The sequence below is a fragment of the Exophiala viscosa genome (genome assembly GCF_022695815.1).
Source record: "Exophiala viscosa unplaced genomic scaffold EDD37scaffold_10, whole genome shotgun sequence".
Classification (NCBI taxonomy): Eukaryota; Fungi; Ascomycota; class Eurotiomycetes; order Chaetothyriales; family Herpotrichiellaceae; genus Exophiala; species Exophiala viscosa.
This window is the reverse complement of record NW_026944362.1, coordinates 1142817-1163119: the sequence shown is the minus strand read 5'-3', so window position 1 is coordinate 1163119 and position 20303 is coordinate 1142817. Positions and strand designations below refer to the sequence as shown.

At 52.3% G+C, this 20303-nt stretch overlaps 9 protein-coding genes across 9 annotated transcripts; 6 read left to right on the top strand and 3 right to left on the bottom strand.

The window, feature by feature from the left end:
- Nucleotides 1-1246: 1246 nt before the first annotated feature.
- EDD37DRAFT_653033 (major facilitator superfamily domain-containing protein) lies at nucleotides 1247-3278 on the top strand (the record flags this gene model as incomplete). Its single annotated transcript, XM_062818515.1, has 8 exons — nucleotides 1247-1440; nucleotides 1492-1616; nucleotides 1662-1744; nucleotides 1799-1815; nucleotides 1868-1970; nucleotides 2029-2134; nucleotides 2228-3041; nucleotides 3095-3278. The coding sequence occupies 8 exons, from the start codon at nucleotides 1247-1249 to the stop codon at nucleotides 3276-3278; spliced, it is 1626 nt and encodes a 541-aa protein (XP_062667564.1).
- A 256-nt stretch (nucleotides 3279-3534) lies between these two features.
- EDD37DRAFT_594913 (uncharacterized protein) lies at nucleotides 3535-5450 on the top strand. The gene is made up of 3 exons (XM_062814565.1): nucleotides 3535-3686; nucleotides 3742-4346; nucleotides 4410-5450. The coding sequence occupies exons 1-3, from the start codon at nucleotides 3632-3634 to the stop codon at nucleotides 5232-5234; spliced, it is 1485 nt and encodes a 494-aa protein (XP_062667563.1). The 5' UTR covers nucleotides 3535-3631; the 3' UTR covers nucleotides 5235-5450.
- Nucleotides 5451-6288: 838 nt separating this feature from the next.
- Nucleotides 6289-7576, bottom strand: EDD37DRAFT_128647 (hypoxia induced protein conserved region-domain-containing protein). The gene has a single exon (XM_062809393.1). It carries the CDS (start codon nucleotides 7235-7237, stop codon nucleotides 6572-6574), a length of 666 nt encoding a protein of 221 aa, XP_062667562.1. The 5' UTR covers nucleotides 7238-7576; the 3' UTR covers nucleotides 6289-6571.
- Nucleotides 7564-9690, top strand: EDD37DRAFT_638754 (threonine ammonia-lyase, biosynthetic). The gene has a single exon (XM_062817121.1). It carries the CDS (start codon nucleotides 7813-7815, stop codon nucleotides 9508-9510), a length of 1698 nt encoding a protein of 565 aa, XP_062667561.1. The 5' UTR covers nucleotides 7564-7812; the 3' UTR covers nucleotides 9511-9690.
- A 44-nt stretch (nucleotides 9691-9734) lies between these two features.
- On the bottom strand, nucleotides 9735-11264 carry EDD37DRAFT_612174 (uncharacterized protein; the record flags this gene model as incomplete). Its single annotated transcript, XM_062815336.1, has 3 exons — nucleotides 9735-10434; nucleotides 10491-10706; nucleotides 10759-11264. The coding sequence occupies 3 exons, from the start codon at nucleotides 11262-11264 to the stop codon at nucleotides 9735-9737; spliced, it is 1422 nt and encodes a 473-aa protein (XP_062667560.1).
- Nucleotides 11265-12065: 801 nt separating this feature from the next.
- On the top strand, nucleotides 12066-13935 carry EDD37DRAFT_653028 (amino acid/polyamine transporter I; the record flags this gene model as incomplete). The annotated part of the gene is made up of 6 exons (XM_062818514.1): nucleotides 12066-12215; nucleotides 12266-12333; nucleotides 12379-12731; nucleotides 12777-13041; nucleotides 13086-13384; nucleotides 13436-13935. 6 exons carry the CDS (start codon nucleotides 12066-12068, stop codon nucleotides 13933-13935), a joined length of 1635 nt encoding a protein of 544 aa, XP_062667559.1.
- Nucleotides 13936-14310: 375 nt separating this feature from the next.
- EDD37DRAFT_128721 (polysaccharide deacetylase family protein-like protein) lies at nucleotides 14311-16142 on the top strand. Its single transcript, XM_062809394.1, has 6 exons — nucleotides 14311-14869; nucleotides 14926-14939; nucleotides 14996-15238; nucleotides 15293-15399; nucleotides 15450-15585; nucleotides 15656-16142. Exons 1-6 carry the CDS (start codon nucleotides 14639-14641, stop codon nucleotides 15840-15842), a joined length of 918 nt encoding a protein of 305 aa, XP_062667558.1. The 5' UTR covers nucleotides 14311-14638; the 3' UTR covers nucleotides 15843-16142.
- A 138-nt stretch (nucleotides 16143-16280) lies between these two features.
- On the top strand, nucleotides 16281-18565 carry EDD37DRAFT_638743 (fungal-specific transcription factor domain-containing protein). Its single transcript, XM_062817120.1, has one exon. The coding sequence runs from the start codon at nucleotides 16447-16449 to the stop codon at nucleotides 18505-18507; it is 2061 nt and encodes a 686-aa protein (XP_062667557.1). The 5' UTR covers nucleotides 16281-16446; the 3' UTR covers nucleotides 18508-18565.
- A 127-nt stretch (nucleotides 18566-18692) lies between these two features.
- Nucleotides 18693-19936, bottom strand: EDD37DRAFT_612170 (arginase family-domain-containing protein; the record flags this gene model as incomplete). Its single annotated transcript, XM_062815335.1, has 2 exons — nucleotides 18693-19501; nucleotides 19531-19936. 2 exons carry the CDS (start codon nucleotides 19934-19936, stop codon nucleotides 18693-18695), a joined length of 1215 nt encoding a protein of 404 aa, XP_062667556.1.
- Between the last annotated feature and the right edge of the window lie 367 nt (nucleotides 19937-20303).

Below are 20303 nucleotides of genomic sequence, written 5' to 3'. Positions count from 1 at the left end.
TGTCTTCAAGAACAATTTACAAGAACCTTTTTGGTGGCGCTGTGAAGGTTATCTGCAGGCCCGTCATATGTGTTATCTCGTGAGAGCTTTCGCGGAAATGTCCATGAAGCGTCGCGTCGATGGCCGCATGTAGGGCTGTGTAGGAGGGGTTGTTTGGATAACGGAATTAGTTCTCATTGAGCCAGCCTACCAAGATTGACGAACTTCTGGATGTCGACAAGCTCATTGAGATTGGCTCTGCTATCGATTGCCCTGGCGAGCGGGAAGTAAGCCGTCCTTCAGTATGTGGATGATCGATTAGCTTGTGGTCAAGAGCTTCATGGTTCCCCAATGTCCCTCCAATGCGGAACAGAATATGTGGCGTCCGTCGCGATGCTCGACCAATGAGAGGTATTACCGCTCCAGAAGCGAGTTTTGCAAGTAACTTGATGTGGATATAGAATAGCAAATCGTGGATCTTTCGAGGTGCTCGCTGACTTATCTTCTGTAGGGACAGTCACTGCTGACAGTGCTGAGTGGCACTTCCCTGATAGGGTTCTTCCCTAGCTCAGGAGCTAAGACATTCGCGTACAAAGTCGTCCGAGTAAACTTTTGCTTATCGGAATTGAGAACTCGTCGAGATTAGCCAACTGGTACGAGTAGGCGGATGGCTGGGGAGGAAAAGCTGTGATTGGAATAGATTTGGGACCCCAGTCGATGAGGATTTAAGCATACCGGGCTCATGCCATCGACCCCATCATCCCCGTGGCACAGTACCTCTTTAGGTACAGTACAGGAGATATCGGACACTGACCTCTCATTCGCAGATGAGCACGGAAGTGTCCCACAAGTGGCAGCCGATCAATTGTTCGTTTTACCGCGTATCTTGCTACTCTCATTCTTTTACCTATGTGGACGGACACCACGTCCCCCGTGAACCTATTGGGGTACACGACGCTTCGCCTGTCTCAAGCAGTCCATTTGCATCAGCAGTCAGCCACCTGAGAACCCGACACCCATGTCACGGAGTTCTCCTGCGAGATGGACAGGTGGATGTTATACTCCTCTTATCACGCGGAATCTGGAGAAGGACAGTTTCGGCTGCTCTTGCGAGTGTGATATTCGGACTAGATACTGTCGGCTCATGCGCAATGCCTTCAGGTATAAGTACCCCAACAGCCTCCCCCCGACAATCACTTTGCCCCATCCCACTTCCCACAACAACTTCTGGTTGAAAACACCGTGTGCTACAATCCTTGTTGAAGATATGGCTGCCCACTCCGAAAACCTGGCGGGCTCCGTGCCTGGCACAGTACACCTCGTCGATCTGGATCACACCATGCACACCCGTCACGCCCAAGGTGGTGATATCGTGCTTGTTCCCACACCATCGAAGGACCCGGACGACCCGCTCAATTGGACACCTCGAAGGAAGTACCTTTCGAGCTTGTGTTCGAACCTGTGAGTTTCCTGTCCACGTTGCCTTCGTCAGTGATGCTGACCAATTTGCAGCTACACCTGGTTCACCGGCATGTCTGTGTCAACCGTCTACTCCGTGCTCGTTCCCCTTTCGACGAATTCTGGTGTCTCAATATCTACGCTCAATGAAGGAACAGGATATATGTTCTTGTTGCTAGGTACGAACTCACTCTGGCAGGCGGAGATGTACTGATCATTGCTAGGTTGGAGTTTACTCTTTTGGCAGCCATTTGCTTTGAGATACGGCAAGCGTCCAGCATATCTGATCTCTATCCTCGGTTCTCTGGTGAGTTCGTCCCTACCGACGGCACTGGAGGCTCACAGCTAACTGTTGTTCCAGGCAACAAGTGTTTGGAGGTAAGAGTCACGAGCTAGGAAAGATACATGTGCATGGCGCTGACCATACCAGTGCCTACGTCAAGAGCGATGGAGAGTGGCTGGCAAAATGTATCGTCCAGGGCTTTTTCAATGCCCCAATCGAGGCACTTCCCGAAATCTCGGTGACTGATATCGTACGTGCCTCCACCGCAGCAGACGTCAAGTTAGAGCTGTGAGACTGACCTCCATTAGTATTTTACACACCAGCGTGGCACGTGGATGGGCATGTACGCCTTCACCCTCGCTGGCAGCAACTATTTCACACCTGTGCTCTGTGGATTTATCGCGGAATATCAAGGTAAGTGTTTCTTGACAAGCTGGCTCGTTGTTCCCTGAACTTTTCTCTTTTTCTCATGTCATCACTGGGACATGGTGAGGCTAACAATCCCAGGCTGGAGATGGGTGTTTTACTGGCCCGCCATCTTTCTCGCCTTTGTCTTCGTCTTCCTGTTTCTCTTTATGGAAGAAACGAACTACGTCCGCGCTACTGCCGGCATTGTGGAGGACACCGACTCACCACCGCCAGAGTCTACCATGGGAACTGATGCAGAAAAGAATCCCACTGCCAACGCCAACTCTTCCAGGGTTTCGACCGAGGACGGTCTCGTCACGAAGCCTCCGAAGACATTCGTCCAGAGATTATCGGTATGGAACCCGACTCCAGGCGATAATATGATCCAGCGCGCAATTCGAAGTCTCAAATACCTTGGATGGCCGGTCATATTCTACGCCGGCTTCTCGTATGGCTCATATTTGATCTGGTTCAACGTCCTCAATGCCACGGCATCCATCATTCTCGGTGGCGCGCCATACAACTTTTCCGCTTCCATGGTTGGTTTATCCTACGTCTCCTGCACCCTAGGAGTCATCATCGGATCTCTTATCTCAGGCAGACTGAGTGATTGGCTGACCATCAAACTTGCTCGTCGCAATAACGGAATAATGGAAGCTGAGCACCGTTTGTGGCCTTTTGTTCTTTGCGTCATCTTCGTTCCTGGCTCTCTCATCCTATGGGGTGTAGGGGCAGCGCATGGAGTACACTGGTTCGGTCTCATCTTCGCGATGGGATCCCTCGCATGTTCGACAACATTCGGTGTGGCCCTCAGTGTTAACTACCTGGTTGACAGCTATCACGAGATTAGCGGTGATGCTCTTGTGGCGGTCATACTGGTGCGCAACACCATGTCGTTTGCAATCAGCTATGGGTAAGTCTACTTTGTCAGGAAAGTTCGATGCAGTTTGCTGATGAAACACCTAGTATAACTCCGTGGTTGACCAATCTTGGGTACCAGAATTGCTTCATATCTGCCGCCTTTATCGGTATGGCCGCATCATCAGCCTTCTTCATCATGATCAAATGGGGCAAGGGCTTCCGTACAAAGAGTGCGCCGAGATACTGGGAGATTGTCGAGGCCAATAAATTGAAGGCCGCGGAAAGGTGACCGTCGGAAGAGACGTGCTGAGCAAGGTCATTAGAAGTGATTGATCAGTAGGTGTCGCACTACAGTAGCAGTGCGCCCTGTCCCGTCCTGGGTCTTATCTAGTGGGTACCGGGGTCCTTATCTGAGGAACGCGGGGTTGCAATAACCGGGCCACTTCAGCACCACAAGGCAATTTGTAGCGTCAATCTAGCCTAGAGTCTAGGCAGTTTAAAAAGGCCCGTTCTCCTCGGTATCTTTCCTCTTTCTCCTCTTCCAAACTACCTAAGTCGGCGATGGTTTTGTCGCCAATGACCTGCATTTCCGCCTCTATGGGTTGACTTACCTTCTGTGCGCCTGATTCGGTGGCAGAAAGGATGGGCAGTGGTAATCAGCCTGCCAAACTACGAACTAAGACTGGGTGTCAGATATGTAAGTTTCGTTCAACGCTTGAGCACTCCTTCACATGCTCATGCCGGATCTGCAGGCAGAAATCGCAAGAAGAAATGTGATGAAACCCGCCCTGCTTGCCAAAGATGTGTTGCTCTTGGCCTCTCTTGCCAATGGCCTACAGCTGAGGATCTGGTCGATCGCCGCTGCACGCCGGCTCGTCGGCAGAAATCCGTGTCTTTGTCGCCAGTGTTGTCAAAGACGAGACTGCATCACGTCCATGATCGTGTTGGATCCGTCGCTGGCGGTCCAGCATTTGAGATCGACTCGAGACTCTCTCTCCTCTCGGAATCAGTAGCACACCGCGCACTAAGCCGCGACCTGGAACCAGTCATTGCTCGCCACTTCGTCGACAAGTACTACGATTTACTGCTCTTACCAAATTGTCATCCTGATTACTACTGGGGATGGATCAGCGATATCCAGAGGCTGATGAGGGAATGCAAAAGCCTTCAGTATTCGGTGCTCGCATGTGCTGCGTCGCACCTGCACTATATCGATGACTCGTCACAGATGCAGGAGCTTGCGCTCACATACTATTCACATGCTCTGCGAGGACTGTCCGAACTTCTGGCACAACCCGGGCAACTTGAAAGCCATAACGGTTTGCTCATGTCGGTGATCCTGCTATATCTCCACGGGGTACGTACGCAAGATTGCCGTTCAATCTCAGATGTCGTGCTAATATCATTACCATTCGCATAGTGCATGGGCAGGGGCACCTACACTGATGTACCGCGCCATGTAAACGCCGCGATACGGATACTCTCGTTGCGACTTATGAGCCACGACGAAAGCATTAGCAAGCCATTTGACAGGCTCGCTGTCGAGAGTGTCCTCTACCAGATATTTCTCGTTACGATGGGGTCATGGTCGGACCCGATAGAGCTCGACTACCACTTCGACGCTCAGTTTTGGGTGCAGGCCGAGAGATTACTGACGTTGTCAACGTTGTTCCCCGACCGTTCAATGAGCTACAATAGTCCTGTGCTCGGCATTCCCTTGGGACTCTTCAAGCTCGCCTTATCTATCAAGCAACTATACCAGAGTCCGTTCCGGAGCGACCTAGAAACTCTAGAGCAGTTTCGCAGCGAATTGGACAACTGGGAAGGGGCGGTCCTTTCCGATCAAGATCTGGACCCACTCTCGCCTGATGAAGAGCGTAATGATGCTCATCAGTATTACAGAGACGCCGCGTACCTATACATACTGACTGCGTCGCTGCTGGTCGAGCAACTTTCCGAGCTCGGAGAAAAGACTGGACCTCCTGAAGCAGCATCCAGCGAGTGCTGGCAAATCAGAAAAGTATGTCAGATTCTCAGTGCACATCGAGATGATGATGAGTGGGCACGATGCTTTATAGGTAATTGGCCGGTGTATACTCTGGCATTCTTCATGCAGGAGCCGGCAGACATGCGCCTCCTCTGGGAGGACTTGCTGAAGAGGTGGAATCTGACCAAGTTCGGGCAAGTCGCTCGGTTCCGCACAGACGTCGAACTGACGTGGGCTCGACGAGGACTTACAATGTGATGTTCCGAATTTTGCATACGGTACCTGGCAAGTGGCTAGGGAATCTGAAGGACCAGCGCCAGGACATACATATAGACACCGGCTGGCAATGGGCGTGCTTTTCATGTACAGAAAAACTTAGTAGCATTAGGATCCGCCTATTACCTTGTCCTGACAACAGGCTGTACTCTACACACATAAGGTATCCCACGGTGAACTCCAAGACTCAATTGTCCCTTCGGCAATTGTCTAGTAGATATCATGAACGAGGACGTATCGATCAGCAGCGTAGGCGTACCACTCGTGGCACGACGCACAGCCTCGTGGAGGTGGACCTCCAACACCGACTGATTCTCTGCAATACTATTGGCGGAATGCCATGATTCCGCAATGTCATCAACATCCGGAGCAGGACATGATGAAAGTCACACACAGTGCGGCGTATTCGTGTTCCACACCTATACCGCTCCATGGTCGATCAACAGCCAAGCACGACTCCTACACTACTCTCGACTCCCAGTCGCGACACTCACTTCTCCATGCGCCCATCCACTCGCCTACTCCTCGCATCTCCCACGGCCACTGCTGCACGAATCTCTTCCACCCGAACCCGGAACAAACCTCCACCCCTCTCCCTTGACCAATTTATCCAGAGACAGCGCGTCCTCGGGCTGTGGCGCACCATCCTGCGCAGCTTGTACAAAATACCCAGAGACACACGTGGTGAACCTGTTGCCTATGCGCGCGGCGAGTTCGTGCGGAACAAGCACGTCAGTGAGGTCTCCCAGATAAGGTATCTGATTTCGACCGGGAAGGTCGAATTCGATTCGATGCAGAGGTATATTGATGAGCTTGCTTCGAGGGGACGGTGAGAGCAAGAGAATATCATGGGACGGGACGGTGAAGTATAACTACGAGCACTTATAACGTGGAATGAGGTGACCAGCTGAAGCTGGCGTGCACCCGGCTGCTCGGAGCTGTGAAAAGGGTGCAGATCTGGCTCTGACGGTCCTGGATGGGATGTGGCTTTATCGACTGCATAGCTTGCGGCGCAATAGTCGTGAGTTGGGGACTGCTTGCCTCTTCAGAACGAAACTCCGAGCAGAACAGGAGATGTGCACGAGTACGCAGAAGACGCCAATCGTTGGGTTATTGGCACACAAGCAGAGCGTTTGAGGAAGATGCAACGTTCGCTCAGCAAGGCCACGCGGTGATCACCGAGAAGATGAAGTGGGGAGAAAAGAATAGATGGGGCCTTAACAAGCAAGAACGCAGCATTGTTCATCGCTTTTGTACAGTCCGACATGAGACTATATGCCCTGGGCACGCAGCAGAATCATCGCAATGTCGACAATTGATTAGAACCTCCTCCAAGCGTCTCTCGTCCTCCTTGCCCACATTCCTGGTCCCCATCCCACACTCGTCACTTCCTCTTTGACGCTCTTACTCCAGAATTTCCAATCCGCCTTCTTCCGCTGCTCAGCATCGGCTCCCTCGGCTTGTGTAACCTTCTCCTCGAACGCCTCCAGATGGTCCCTTCCGGCATCGATCAGTTTTTCTGCTTTCTGCTTCGCCTCGCTGACGGTCTGTCTGGCCTCCGTGCTCGCCCTCTCGATACCCGCTCGCCACGCTTTATCTTCCTCGTCTCGAGCCTCCAGTTCCCTAAGCCATTTCTCCCTCTTCTCCGCATTCTTCTTGTCTTCCAGCGCCGTTTCAAAGACCTTACGCTTCAGTCTCTCGTCCTTGTAGAAGAAACTGCCCGCTACCAGCGCGAGCAAGGTAAAACCCTGAGCGTAAATACGCGCGCGGAACATTCTGTTCGTCTGGTGATGATCGCCTTGGCGGATGGACTTTGTGGCCATGTATAGAGCGTAACACGTTGCGGCGCATCCAATGGGGATTAGGGGTTCTTGTCGTATTTTGCGCCATAGTTTCTGTGTGCGGGACTCTTCGAAGAACTCGGCGTCGAAGCTGCTGGGGATATTTGAGCTTGACAGCGGAGAGGGCGCGTTTGGGTTGGACATGATGAAGCTATCACTGGTATGGGGGAGTCTCTGGGACCGGATAGTCTAGGTGCGTGATGGATGGCAGTCAAGGTCGTGTGCAAGCCGGGCGGGGTGGAGTGGTGCTGCTCGTGTTGTTAGGTGCAAGTCGTGACGTCGACGTGCAGGATCGATCAGACCAGCTTGCGTGCGGTCTACTGTAATTCAGGTGAGTATGCTGAGTGCAAGTGCAATTCTATATCGCAGTCGCTGACACTTGAGATGAGTCAACTTAGGTGAGCACTGATGATTTGTGTTGGAAGTGGAGGGTCTTTGATGGTTGATCTGTTTGCTAGAGGCAAAAGATGGAGCCCGCGCATCGGCGAATAAATGCCCAATCTCACACCCTCTCCTGCAAGGCTGGATGCCGCTCTAATAAAGAATATCCAGCCTTACGCTCCAGGGGCTATGGGGGGTTTCCTGTTCCTGAGAGGGCGGTGCGGGGAGCTCGAGATTTTTTGTATCAGCATATCATTCCGAGTCATACACGTACAAAACATACACGCAGATTTCACGACTCACTCCTCACCGCTGGACCAAACTGGTTCTAATTCAGCATGATGAATGTTGAGGAACCTCATGTCAATGGGACCACCACGCCCACCACACCCAAGCGGACATCTGGTCTAGCGATGACTGAATACACCGCCAATCCGACACCACCCTCCGAACGAGCAGACACACCTTCCTACGATGTTCCTGCAGACTTCCTCCTTCCAAACGGTCATCCCGACTACTTGAGATTGATCCTCACCTCCCGAGTGTACGATGTGATCTCCGAGAGTCCTCTCTCACACGCTATCAACCTATCCAATCGCCTCGAATGCAAAGTACTCTTGAAAAGAGAAGATCTCCTGCCAGTCTTCTCCTTTAAACTACGAGGCGCATATAACAAGATGGCACATCTGCCACCCAAGAGCAGATGGAAAGGTGTCGTTGCATGCTCGGCAGGTAATCATGCTCAAGGCGTAGCCTATTCTGCCAGACATCTTAAAATCCCGGCCACAATTGTTATGCCCCAAGGAACACCAGACATCAAGCACAAGAACGTCAGCAGGATGGGTGGAAGTGTGGTACTACATGGGGCCGATTTTGACTCTGCAAAAGAACACTGTCATGCTCTCGAGAAGCAACACGGTTTGACCAACATCCCTCCATTCGACGACCCATATGTCATCGCAGGCCAGGGAACGATAGGAATGGAGTTACTGAGACAGTCATCGTTACAGAAGCTGAAGGCAATCTTCTGCTGCGTAGGTGGCGGCGGTCTTATCTCCGGGATTGGTGTCTATGTCAAGAGAATAGCACCTCATATCAAAATCATTGGCGTTGAGGCCTCGGAGGCCAACGCGCTCGTAGAGTCTCTGAAACAAGGCAAAAGAGTCCTTTTGAAAGACGTCGGGGTTTTCGCAGATGGTGCAGCTGTCAAGACAGTTGGCGAAGAGACATTCAGAATATGTCAGGAAGTGGTCGATGAAGTTATCGAAGTCGGCACAGATGAGATTTGTGCTGCCATCAAAGACGTCTTCGAGGATACCCGATCTGTATTGGAGCCGGCTGGGGCGTTGTCCCTGGCAGGACTGAAGAAATGGGTTTCGCAGAATCCGTCAGACGATGTGGGCAGAGAGCTCGTGGCAGTGTGCAGCGGTGCCAACATGAACTTCGACCGGCTGCGCTTTGTCGCCGAGCGTGCTACATTCGGTGAGCAAAAGGAGGCTTTACTGTCTGTCACAATTCCAGAACGTCCGGGTTCTTTTGCGCAACTAGTCGAAGCAGTCTTGCCTCAAGCGGTCACCGAGTTCGGCTACCGGCTCGCAACCAGCGACAAGGCACACGTTTTAATGGGTATAACAGTATCATCAGCGGGAGCACGAGCGAAAGAGCTCGAGTCGCTCTTCTCAAGATTGTCAGCTGAAGGCATGGAAGCCACAGACATTTCCGGCGACGAGCTTGCCAAAACGCATATACGCTATCTCCTTGGTGGAAGATCAGACATCAAAGAGGAGAGGCTATTCATGTTCGAGTTCCCCGAACGCCCCGGTGCGCTTTTCAAATTTCTGCGGACTCTGCGACCTGGCCAGAATATCAGTTTATTCCACTACCGCAATTACGGCGGAGACATGGGTAAGATCTTGGCAGGCATTCAGTGTCCTGAGTCAGAAAGGGATGAGCTGGAGGGCTTCCTCAATGATATCGGGTATCCCTTCACCGAGTGCACCGACAGTGCCACGTACAAGATGTTTCTGCGCAATTAGATGAGAAGACAAAAGCACATTGGATGAGAAAATCTTTCGGATAGTGATACCCATTGTATGGCGCTTAGGAGGGACGAAATACTGGTATTTCCTCTGGACATAGTATAAGCGGTGTACGTGGTATATTTAGGATGAACAGCACAACTTAGTCGAATGGTGATCTACCCCGTCCAAACCAATATGCCTCTGACCTTCTCTCGCAAACCGAGTGCCCAGTCGACAGCCTATCTGACATTCTTCGTGCGGAAATCCTTAAACCCAGCCTCTTCGAGGTCCGTTTGCAAACGACCCGGCAGGCCTATATGATGTAAGACCACCTCTCTGCAGTTCTTGTCCATCTCCTTGGCCGAAGGTGGCGTCCAGGTCCCTCTCAAGATCTGATTGATAGCCTGAGCCAAGAACGACGCGTTCTCCGTATACGCCATAAAGCCGTTGGACATGCTGATGTAAAAGATACCCGGATGCTCCTGGTCATAGAAGCGCAGGTAGAACGGTTTCGGGATATCCGCTGCTGCAAGAGAGTCATATTCGCCGGCTGGCACGCCGCCCGGGAGGAAGGATGAGTCTGTTGACCAGCCGGTGGCCGAAATGATCATCTTGGGGTAGAGCACGGTGCCGTCGGTCAGGGTGACTTTGTCGCCGTCGATCAATTTGATGCGGCAGTCATTATGGATTTTGAATTGGCCTTTCTTGTACGATGGGAGCAAGTGCGTGCGGAGGATGTAGGCGACTTTGCTGGAAACAGGATCTTTGACGGGAGGACGCCATTCCGGAATGCCATGTACAATGGCCCAGATCAAGTTCAGGTAGTAGAGCAGCGCGTCGACGACGTAGATGGGCAGGAGTCGGTATAGAACACGGAAGACATGTAGTTCGGACCATCCGAATTGCCACATCCATGGCCACCACATGTCTGGCGCACCCCTGAATTGACAATTAGCTTGCTACTTGATGCTCCCTGCTCTCGGAAAAGAACGTACCAGTGGGCAATACGAGCCACCACGTGGACGTTGGTGGCTTTCTGCGTGATGCATGCCTCTTGGACCATGTCCATGGCCGACGGACCAGCCCCAAGCACAATTAAATCCGAAGTTGGAAGTTCAGAAGGATCGCGAATCTCGTTGTTGTGCTTGATTGGGAACGTCGCTGTTTCTTGACCGGGCAGCTTGGGGACATATGTGTGGATATTATGGCCCCTAAAGTCATCTATGAGTATATAGTCAGCTTCAGGAGGAGGAGAGAACTTACGTGCACACCAGGACACTTCTCGTGAAGATAGTCGTCGTGACGGCCTCTGCCAACCCTTCCACAAACGGTGCAACTTTGACCTTGTGAAGCATGGGCTTGACCATTTCGACTGAAGTCACGTCGTGCTGCCACAGAACATGCTCCTTCAAGCCAAATTCATTGTGATAAGCTTCACAGAACTCGGCCACTTGGTCTCGTGGTGCTCGTCTTGGGGGTTCTTGTTGAGGGAACTTGACGCCGTGAACTTGGTACTCGCACTTCAGGTCCTGTAGAGTCGAGTAGGCCGGGATGTGGCCGGTCCAGATGCCCCCGGGACCCTCTTGACGGTCGATGGCCAGGACGGACAAGGGAGGATCGTCGCGGAGAAGAACCCGCAGAGCGACCATTCCAGAAGGCCCGGCGCCAACAACGACGGCATCGATTGGGTCCTCTGCCGTCGAGCCAGCGATGCCGGAGCAGACTTGCTCGACGGTGGGCGACTTCCTGTCCCTGAGTCGGAGATTCATCGTTGCAGAAGGCAGGATACGGATATTCAGAAAAAGATGGCATCTCAGGCAGTGTCAGATAGGTCATCATTCTCGCTTTATATCTACTTTCTCGAAGCACCAGCCTTCATCCACCTCCCTTATCGGGCGCGCGGACTCCAGTCAACGATCTCCACGAGTTCCTCTTGACGGGTCATGCGAGAATGCGGGCGAGCGACCCGGTCGAGGGCGACGACGGCAAGGGACGCTGATATCCATGACTGTGTAGGTGGCTCAGCCGTCCCGCCCCCCTTCAACGCTACCAGCCGCTATTCCCAATCCGCTAGTTCAGACCGATCGCAAAGTTTACAATCTATCGACAATCGTTTGTTCCAACCAGACCTCATATCAAGCGAACTCGGACACTATCGCCCATCAGTACCAACTACCGTCGCCCCGATGAAGCGACGAGTTGCTTTCAACAATACCGAGGCCGTAGAACGCTACGCGAGTGGGATGCGCTTGCAAGACGCTAGCCTCTAGCATCCAAGGCGACCGTCGCTCCGGTGGATTCAACAAGTCGCTGTTGATAGTGCCGAGGAGGACGAGGAGCGTTATGTGATTGAACAGGCCTGCGGTACTCTAGGAGGCCGCGGGTTGTTGTACTGGGACCCCTGGCCACACCTTCTGTTCGACACTATGTCTCCTGTTACGATGGCTTATCTTTCAGTTGCTTAGAGCCTTGGGTGTTGTTGCGCATTACTGAAGATAAAGGATGTCTACAAAGACCCGGCACAATGCCTCTCAGGAGCTTTCAAGTCTCTGTCGTCCATCCCCGAGAGAATGTCTCCCACGGAAGTTCCCACCAACGCTCTCATCGACCAGACTGACGATGCTGCTGTTCTCGCGGCATTGGGTCATGAAGAAGAGCTCAACCGTCAATTCTCTTTTTTCTCCCTAGCAGCCTATGCTATCATTACTGCCAACGCCTGGGTAAGCATGACTGCGGATGACTTAGCCCGTGGTTCGCTGACCCATCAAAGACATCCATCGCGGGATCACTCATCACTGCTATCTACAATGGAGGAGCACCAGGACTGCTTTACGGCTGGTATTGTGACCAAGTCCCTGCTCGACACCTTGCTAATCAGCGTAGGATCGTGGACAATTTCTTCTACTTCTTCATCGCCTTGTCTTTGGCGGAATTGGTCTCGTCCATGCCCACCTCGGCGGGCGTCTACCACTGGTCTGCAGCTTTGGCTGGCCCTGAATACTCCAAGATCATTGGCTTCATGACTGGATATATGAATGTCCTCGGCTGGACATTGGGACTCGCCTCGTTGTTCGCCGTGACAGGTCTCGAGGTTACTGGTCTGTACTCGTTATGGCATCCGGGGTATGAGAGCAAGACCTGGCATGTGTTCGTGGTGTTTGTCGTTCTGAACTGGATGTTTGCCGCTTTCATCCAGTTTGGGAACAAGTGGCTGCCACTATACAACAAGATCGGACGTAAGGGCTACCCTCATATACCCTAGACTGGGCTAACATTGGCAGTCTTTTTCAACATCGCGGCTTGGCTAGTCGTCCTCATCTGCCTTGCGTCGATCCCACCGACTCATTCCACCAATGCCTTCGTATGGACCGACTACAGCAACCTGACTGGATGGCCCAATGGGATGAGCTTTATCCTTGGCCTTGTGGCTCCAGCCTTTGCTATTGGTACTATTGACAGTACCACGCACATGGCGGAAGAAATCCCACATCCCTCGCGCAATGTGCCTCGTGCTATGTTTATTCAGTGGCTCGGTACCTTTCTTCTGTAAGTAGTGACCTATTTCTGTTGTCTTTCTGACAAGAAAACAGTGGCTTCCTCTTCCTGATTGCACTATTCTACGTCGCCGGCTCGCTCGACACGATTTTGGCTGCGAATCCCACCTTCCCAGTCGCCAGTATCATGAATTCGGCATTCGATAACAAAAACGCTGCGTTCGCCTGTGGTCTCATCATTTTCCTGGCCTCGCTCCCCTGCTCGATCGGTGCTCAGATCACAACCGTTCGCTGCACATGGTCATTTGCTCGTGACGGTGCCCTGCCTTTCTCGAGCTACTTTGCAAAAGTCGATGAGAAGAACGTCATGCCGGCGAGAGCCAATATTCTGATCGGTAGGTCATCGGGTTCGAGTCGGAGAGACGTCTGCTGACCAAAGGCTACAGCCTCAATCTCTACGGCCTTGGGAGCCATCTACGTCGGCTCAACCATTGCATTCAACGCCTTGGTTGCTTCGTACGCGGTCATGTCCACTACGTCTTACGGCATTGCTATTGGTGTGCACCTGTTCACCGGCCGCAAGCGGATTATTCCAGGCTGGTTCCATATGGGCAACGGCCCATTGGGCTTCTTCGTCAATTCCGTTGCCATGATCTACATCGTGGTGACTAACGTCTTCTTCTGTCTGCCCTACTTCGTGCCGCCAGTCACTGCTGCGACGATGAACTACACTTCGCTTGTGTCTTATGGTCTTGCGTTGCTGGTTGTGGTCTGGTGGTTTGTTGGCGGCAAGAGGAGCTACAAGGGACCCAAACTGTCGTCGCAGACCTTGGAGGCATTGGAAGGTGTTCCGGTGGGCAACACGCTTGCGGCAGAGCCGAAGGACGGTGCCAGTACGGTGTACAGGGGGAGCAAGACGGCTGCAGAATTTTCCAAGGAGACCTAGACGAGTCCGAGAACGGTTGGGTGTGGTGGGGGATGTATGGGTTTAGACTAAACGGGTGTCTCGAGGCTGTATGCGTTTGGATTTGTTTGTACGGATTTCCTGGCTCACCTAGATCCAAGACTGGCGAACTTCACTAGCAGGTCATTTGTAGATGAGTAGGTGATTTCGAATTGCCAGAAAAGACCAAATGCCGCTCTTTGCAGGCACGTCCATTGCCAAGTCATCCCGGCCCTTGACATCGATCCGCCATCAGTCAAGGATCAGGTGGTCAACACGTACCCTTTTGTCCGCGCCGATGTCTTTCCAAGTCAATTTGGGATGGCGGAAAGTATTGTGCACTGGTGCAACAGACAGGCATGCTCTCTTCATCTTCACCGCCGAAGTGGATTAATTATTCCCGAAGATAAGGGATTGCTGCCGAACCTCACTACGCACTGATGAATGGCACTAGCCTCGAACCCGCGCAAAAGGGTAGTTCAGTGCGATGTCGGGACCTTTGTGTGATTGGTAACACAATGGTTGCATAAATCTGAGATCGGCCATTTGTTAGCAAGTTCCACGTCAATCGTTCCGATCCACGTGCAGTTCTCGGTAGTTCAGTCTGGTCGGTGTTGGGTGATTTCCTGATACGATATACTACCAGGCTCCCAACCACCAGATTACAAGATGAACAGAACTTGCCCGTAGCGTGTTCACTCTCATCATGAAGAAAGTGCAAATTGGCTATGGAGTCGACGTCGATGCTGTGTCCGGCTGGATCGGGTCATACGGCGGCGAGGACTCGATTTGCGATATATCTCGAGGACTGCAGGCGGGAGAAGTCAACGTACATCGACTGCTCAAGATGTTCAAGAAGTATAACATGACACAAACATTCTATATCCCGGGCCACTCACTGGAGACCTTCCCGAAAGAATGCGTCGCAATTCGAGATGTAAGTGGTGCTGGAATTGTCCAGAGACAATACGAAGCATGCTGACTCCTGAAAAGGCTGGACATGAGATGTGAGCCTGTGAAGAGAGATGATATGCTCATTCGAGGTCTGACGAACAGGGAACAGTGGACTGCATGGATACTCGCACGAAGAGCCGAACAAGCTCTCTGCACAGCAGCAGGAAGACATTTTCAACCACACGTATGAGTTGCTCACCAAGTTCATCGGCGAACCTCCCAAAGGCATCGTGACACCAATGTGTCAGATCTCAGCGGCCTCGGCACAACTTCTCGTGGATAAAGGTATCGAGTATGATCACAGTGCGATGCATAGAGATTGTGTTCCATACTACCTTCGAGTGGGTGATCAGTAAGCTGCTTCCCCAATACCTACACCTGGAGCAATGGCTGATCGCATGGAAAGATGGGAGAAGGTTGACCCAAGCAAACCGGCTTCGTCCTGGATGAAGCCTCTTGTCCGTGGCAAACTTACTGATCTGGTTGAGATTCCCATGAACTGGTTCCAAGACGGTCAGATGTGGCTCCGTCACTGTTATACCGAGTGCTGATGGACAATTCAGATTTCATCCCTCTGACATTCGTGCAAAACATGCCCAACTGCGGCGGATGGCAGGACCCCGATACAATCATCAAGATCTGGAAAGAGAGGTTTGAGTACTTCTACCGAGAGTACGACTATTTCATCTTTCCCATGTGGTACGTCTTACCTTTCCATGGTATCCTCACCTCATTTCTCGCACGACGCTGACATTCGACTTCCGGATAGCATTCATCCTGATGCCAGTGGTCATCCGCATGTGATACTGGCACATGAAAGATTTATCGAATGGGTGAACACGCACGAAGGAGTCGAGTGGGTTCCGATATATAAGATGGCCAGGACCTTTCGAGAAATGTATCCAACGAAGGAGGAATGGCTGAAGGCAGAAGAAGCGAATGGAACCACGGTTTGATGACATAGAGACATATACCATGGCTGAGGACTGTATGATTTTGGGAGCTTGATATGTCTGTATGACGCTGTCTCGATAACAGAAGCCGGTTTGCAGGATGTCGTTCAAAGCATTATCAACGTGATGGTGCTGAATGCTCAAACCTACCAGTCGTGAGAGTTGTAAAATGGGATGGAGTTTAAAGGGACGACTTTAACCCTAACTTAGACTCTTAAGTGTCAGCAGAACAGTCCCAAGCCCAAAAGACCTTAGCTTAGGGTTAGTGCCCAGGTAGTGATATACATGTATAGCCCGACTGGCTGGCTCACCAGGTAATAATATGGTAGATGTCCGCCTATCATAGTGCCTAACACGGCCGCTCGGAATGCTACGCCCTTATCTCCTGTTACACTGTACGGAGATACTTTCCTATCTCTCGTACAGATAAGCTTGAGACGACCGACAACGGCCAACATCTTTCCCACGAAGTTTCAGGTAGGTCTTGCCTTCGTGCATACATCCAATATTACCGTATCCTCTCAATCGGCTTTTCCAGTTGTGTACCGAGAAAGAAAAATTCCCATGATCATACCATTTCAACAGTTCAGTGCCCGCATCTTCTGTGATGGGCGATTCCCCAACCTTCACCAAGACACGGACAGGCTGTGCTGAATGCAAAAGGAAGAAAATCAAGTGTGACGAAAAGAAACCCACTTGCACCCGGTGCAGGCGATGTCCCGATCGATGTAAGTATGAGCTTAAACTCTCCTGGACAGGAGGTAGGCGATTCAAGAAACCGCGGAAGTCGAGGGTGTTGCCGGGTGACTTTGATGAGGGCTCTGCTCGTGCCACGCTTTTCAATGCTTTTCTGTTCGACCGGACAGAACAAGACGACAATGGGGCGGAGGACGTGGTGGTGGTGAGACCAGAGGATTTCGGGCAGCATCATGGTTCGTCGAGCGTGTTAGTAGGAGAGGTCTCATCCGGTTTGCCATCGTCAGCAACCAGCTGTGACGTGTGGAAGGCTTCGCGGTCGCAACCGACACTCGTGATGACGGAACCAGAGGACGACAACGTTGATGGTGCCGTTGGAGTCGGCGGAGATGATATTGGGATAGACGACACCACTGCCGCCGCCCTTGTTGACGATGTTGGATTGATGTCGCTGGCCGAATCATTCGAGTTTGTCCATCAGCTACTGAACGCTAGCGACAGCGACTATGTCGGCATTGACGACGAGATTTTGCTTCAGGCTCAGTCAGAAGCCAATAGTCCTTCGCGCCTTCTCGATCACGTCCCTGCCCCTCTCAACCATCCTCTCGTTTTCATGCCGTCCCATCTGCTTTCCTCATCCGAATCACGCTTCTTCCTCCACCACTACCACGCGCACACATCGTCTGTAATTTTCCCTCTATCACCTCAATGCAACCCTCTCCGAGAGACACTCCTTCAGGCCGCTGTCACCACACCGCACCTACTGTCCGCTCTGCTCGCATCTGCCTGCAGCCACTACACTCGTCTACGAGGCGACTCGGCCCCAGACATGGCCAAAACTATCTTCAAGTTCACAAACCCTGCACTTGCAGGTCTACGTGCCGCTGTCAACGATCACAACTCTGCGCACAAGATGGAGACCATCTCCACCGCTCTGGCGTTGTGCACCAGCGACGTCATCTCGGGGGACCTCAGTATGTGGCGCACACATCTGCAAGGCGTGAAGAACTTGTTGTTTTCAGCCATCAGACGCGACAAGAACGGCAACGGCTCCAGCTCCAGCACCCAAGATTCCCACTCGCTCACAAGCATCCTCACCATCACGGACCCTACGCAGCTCTTTCTAATGAAATGGTTCGCAACGCTCGACATCTTCGCCGGCGTCTCAGGCTTACGCAAAAGCACGATCCCGGACGGCCATTACTGGTCTAGCACCACGCCCGACCACAGCCGAGGTTATGTTGACGAGTTCACGGGATATTCAATAGAACTCATGCCCCTGCTGGCGAAGATCGGACGGATGGCACGCATCCAGCAGAAACAGGCCAAAATCGCGCTTGCGGCGGCCACCGCGTCAAGAGCGATGGACCCGACAGACTCTGAAGACGAAGAGGCTGCAGATGAAATGCATGTCCGTAGCCAGCTTCGTCCCGAAACGCTGGAGGAGATCCACTCCATTGAAAGCCAGCTACATGCGCTCTTCGAACGTTCGGCTCCCCCTTCACTCATCACGCAACATCACCAACGGTCACCCTCCTTTTCTGCTTCTTGCGAAGGCACTAGCACCCAACCACGGATGACAAGAATAGACATAGCCGAAGAGATGCGCTTGACGCACCGTATCTTCGTCTACGCTGCTCTCCTCCACCTTTACCGCCGCGTGCAAAACCTGCCCAAATCCCACATCAAGCCCGCCCACGCCGTCTACATGATCCTTGAAACCTTGGACAAGCTTCACGCACAGTCGACAGCGAGTATTTTGATCTTGTGGCCGGTCTTTAGTGCAGGATGTGAGACTGATGATGCTGAGCAACGACAAAAGATTGAGGATAGGATGAGGATGATGGGAAGATTTGGAATGGGGAATGTGGACAGGGCGAGGAGGGCGATGAAAGCTTATTGGGAAGCCGGCGCTGAGGGAAGGTGGGATTTGTTTATGGAAAATCGGGGGTGGGATATTGTGCTTTTCTAAGCCACCCGGTCGTTTTCTTCTTTGTCCAAAGTTCCGATTCAAAAGATATACATATCACCCTGGCTCACAGTATCTTGTGCCGTGGCAGTTCCAGCTCACCTGCAAGGCAGTTACTTAATCTGCTTGCCACCCATGCATGGCCCATGTACTCGTACGGTTCCTTCATGCTCATTAACAGGGGACTATCACAGCTCATCTCTCCCACTGCTCCCAGAAGAACCCCCCAATGGCCCCTTCTCCACCATGGCGGAAATGACATCCACAATGATATCCGCCGCGGCAATCGAAGTAATCTCAGCATTGGTATCATAATCCGGCGCCACCTCGACCACATCGGCTCCCACCACATTCAGGTCCTTGATCCCCTCCAGAATCCGCTTGAACTCCCTCGTCGTCCACCCGCCGGCCTCTGGCGCCCCCGTAGCTGGCGCTGCACTGGGATCCAAAACATCAATGTCCACGGAAATATAAGCCATCGACTCCCCGACCGCCGCGCGGATCTTGTCGATAATGCCCTGCACGCCGATGTCGTCGATGTCGCGGGCGTGGATCAGCGAGAAGCCCACCTCGGCGTCGTTGGCGTAGTCGGCCGGCGAGAAGAGTTTGGTGCGCAGGCCGCCGTGCACAGAGCTGTTGGCGATGCAACCTTCTTGCGCGGCGTGCCAGAAGAATGTGCCGTGGGTGAATTGCGATTGTTCCGACACGACGCCGCTGTAGCCCTTTGTCGGGTTGAGCGAGTCGAGGTGCGAGTCAAAGTGGATGACGGAGATGGGGCCGTAGACGGATTTGAGAGACCGCAAGATCGGGAGCATGATCGAGTGGTCGCCACCCATGGAGATGAGGCGTGGGTGTGTGACTTTGTCGAGGGACGGTGGGCTGGAGGAGGTTTGGGTGACGGGCTTGTGGAGGAGCATGCGGTAGCCTTGTTCCATTTGTTTGTATGCGTCTGGTTCAAATAAGTCAATAGTGTCTGTGGGAAAGTTGTCTCTTTGCCCTGGAGGCAAAAAAGTATTGAAGACTTACGCGCATTATCATATGGTGTGACAGGCACGTCACCACAATCGATTATCCTTGCCCAGTTCTGATGCCAGTCGAGCCCGTAGTTGACGTTGTATGTCCGGCCGGGCTTTTCTTTCGTACTTCCAGACCTGATGCCTCGTGGTCCGTATCTTGCGCCGGGCTTGACGCTGACAGTGGTATCGAAAGGGAAGCCAAGGACGGCGATGTCAAAGGCACTGTCGTGTTTGAGGTTGAAGCATCGTTCCCAAGGTAGATGTGCGAAGGTGACAATGTTGGAGAAGGGGAGATCATAGTCGAGGTCTTCAATAGGATATTCGAAATTCGGCCCAACATTGATCTTGCCCCAAACACTGCCCACCTGTACTGACCCCAGCAACGACATGATCCAAACAGATTTTAATAGCGCCATATCGAATGAGATTTGAAGTAGAGCTGTGTGATTCTCTGTGGGAGCAAAGTGGAAGAAGGGAATATGACCTACCTTTGTCTTATGCAGATACCTACCACTTGATAGGAGACACTCTTGAGTCGGGCAGCCTACGAAAACAAGGACTCATAAGGTTGCGGCAAAGCCCAGTCACCAGGTATGGTGCTGATGGTGTCGGCATTAGTGCCCCCGGTGGCTTCACCGTTCCTATCTCAAGACGTATGTATCTGACGCTGAATCGAACAATTGATCGGTTGGGATATGCGTGATAACGGATTGACACTAATGGTCGACCGACAGCAGTAAATAAACCGACCCTTCCCTCGCTCGCACACGAGATATGCCATGC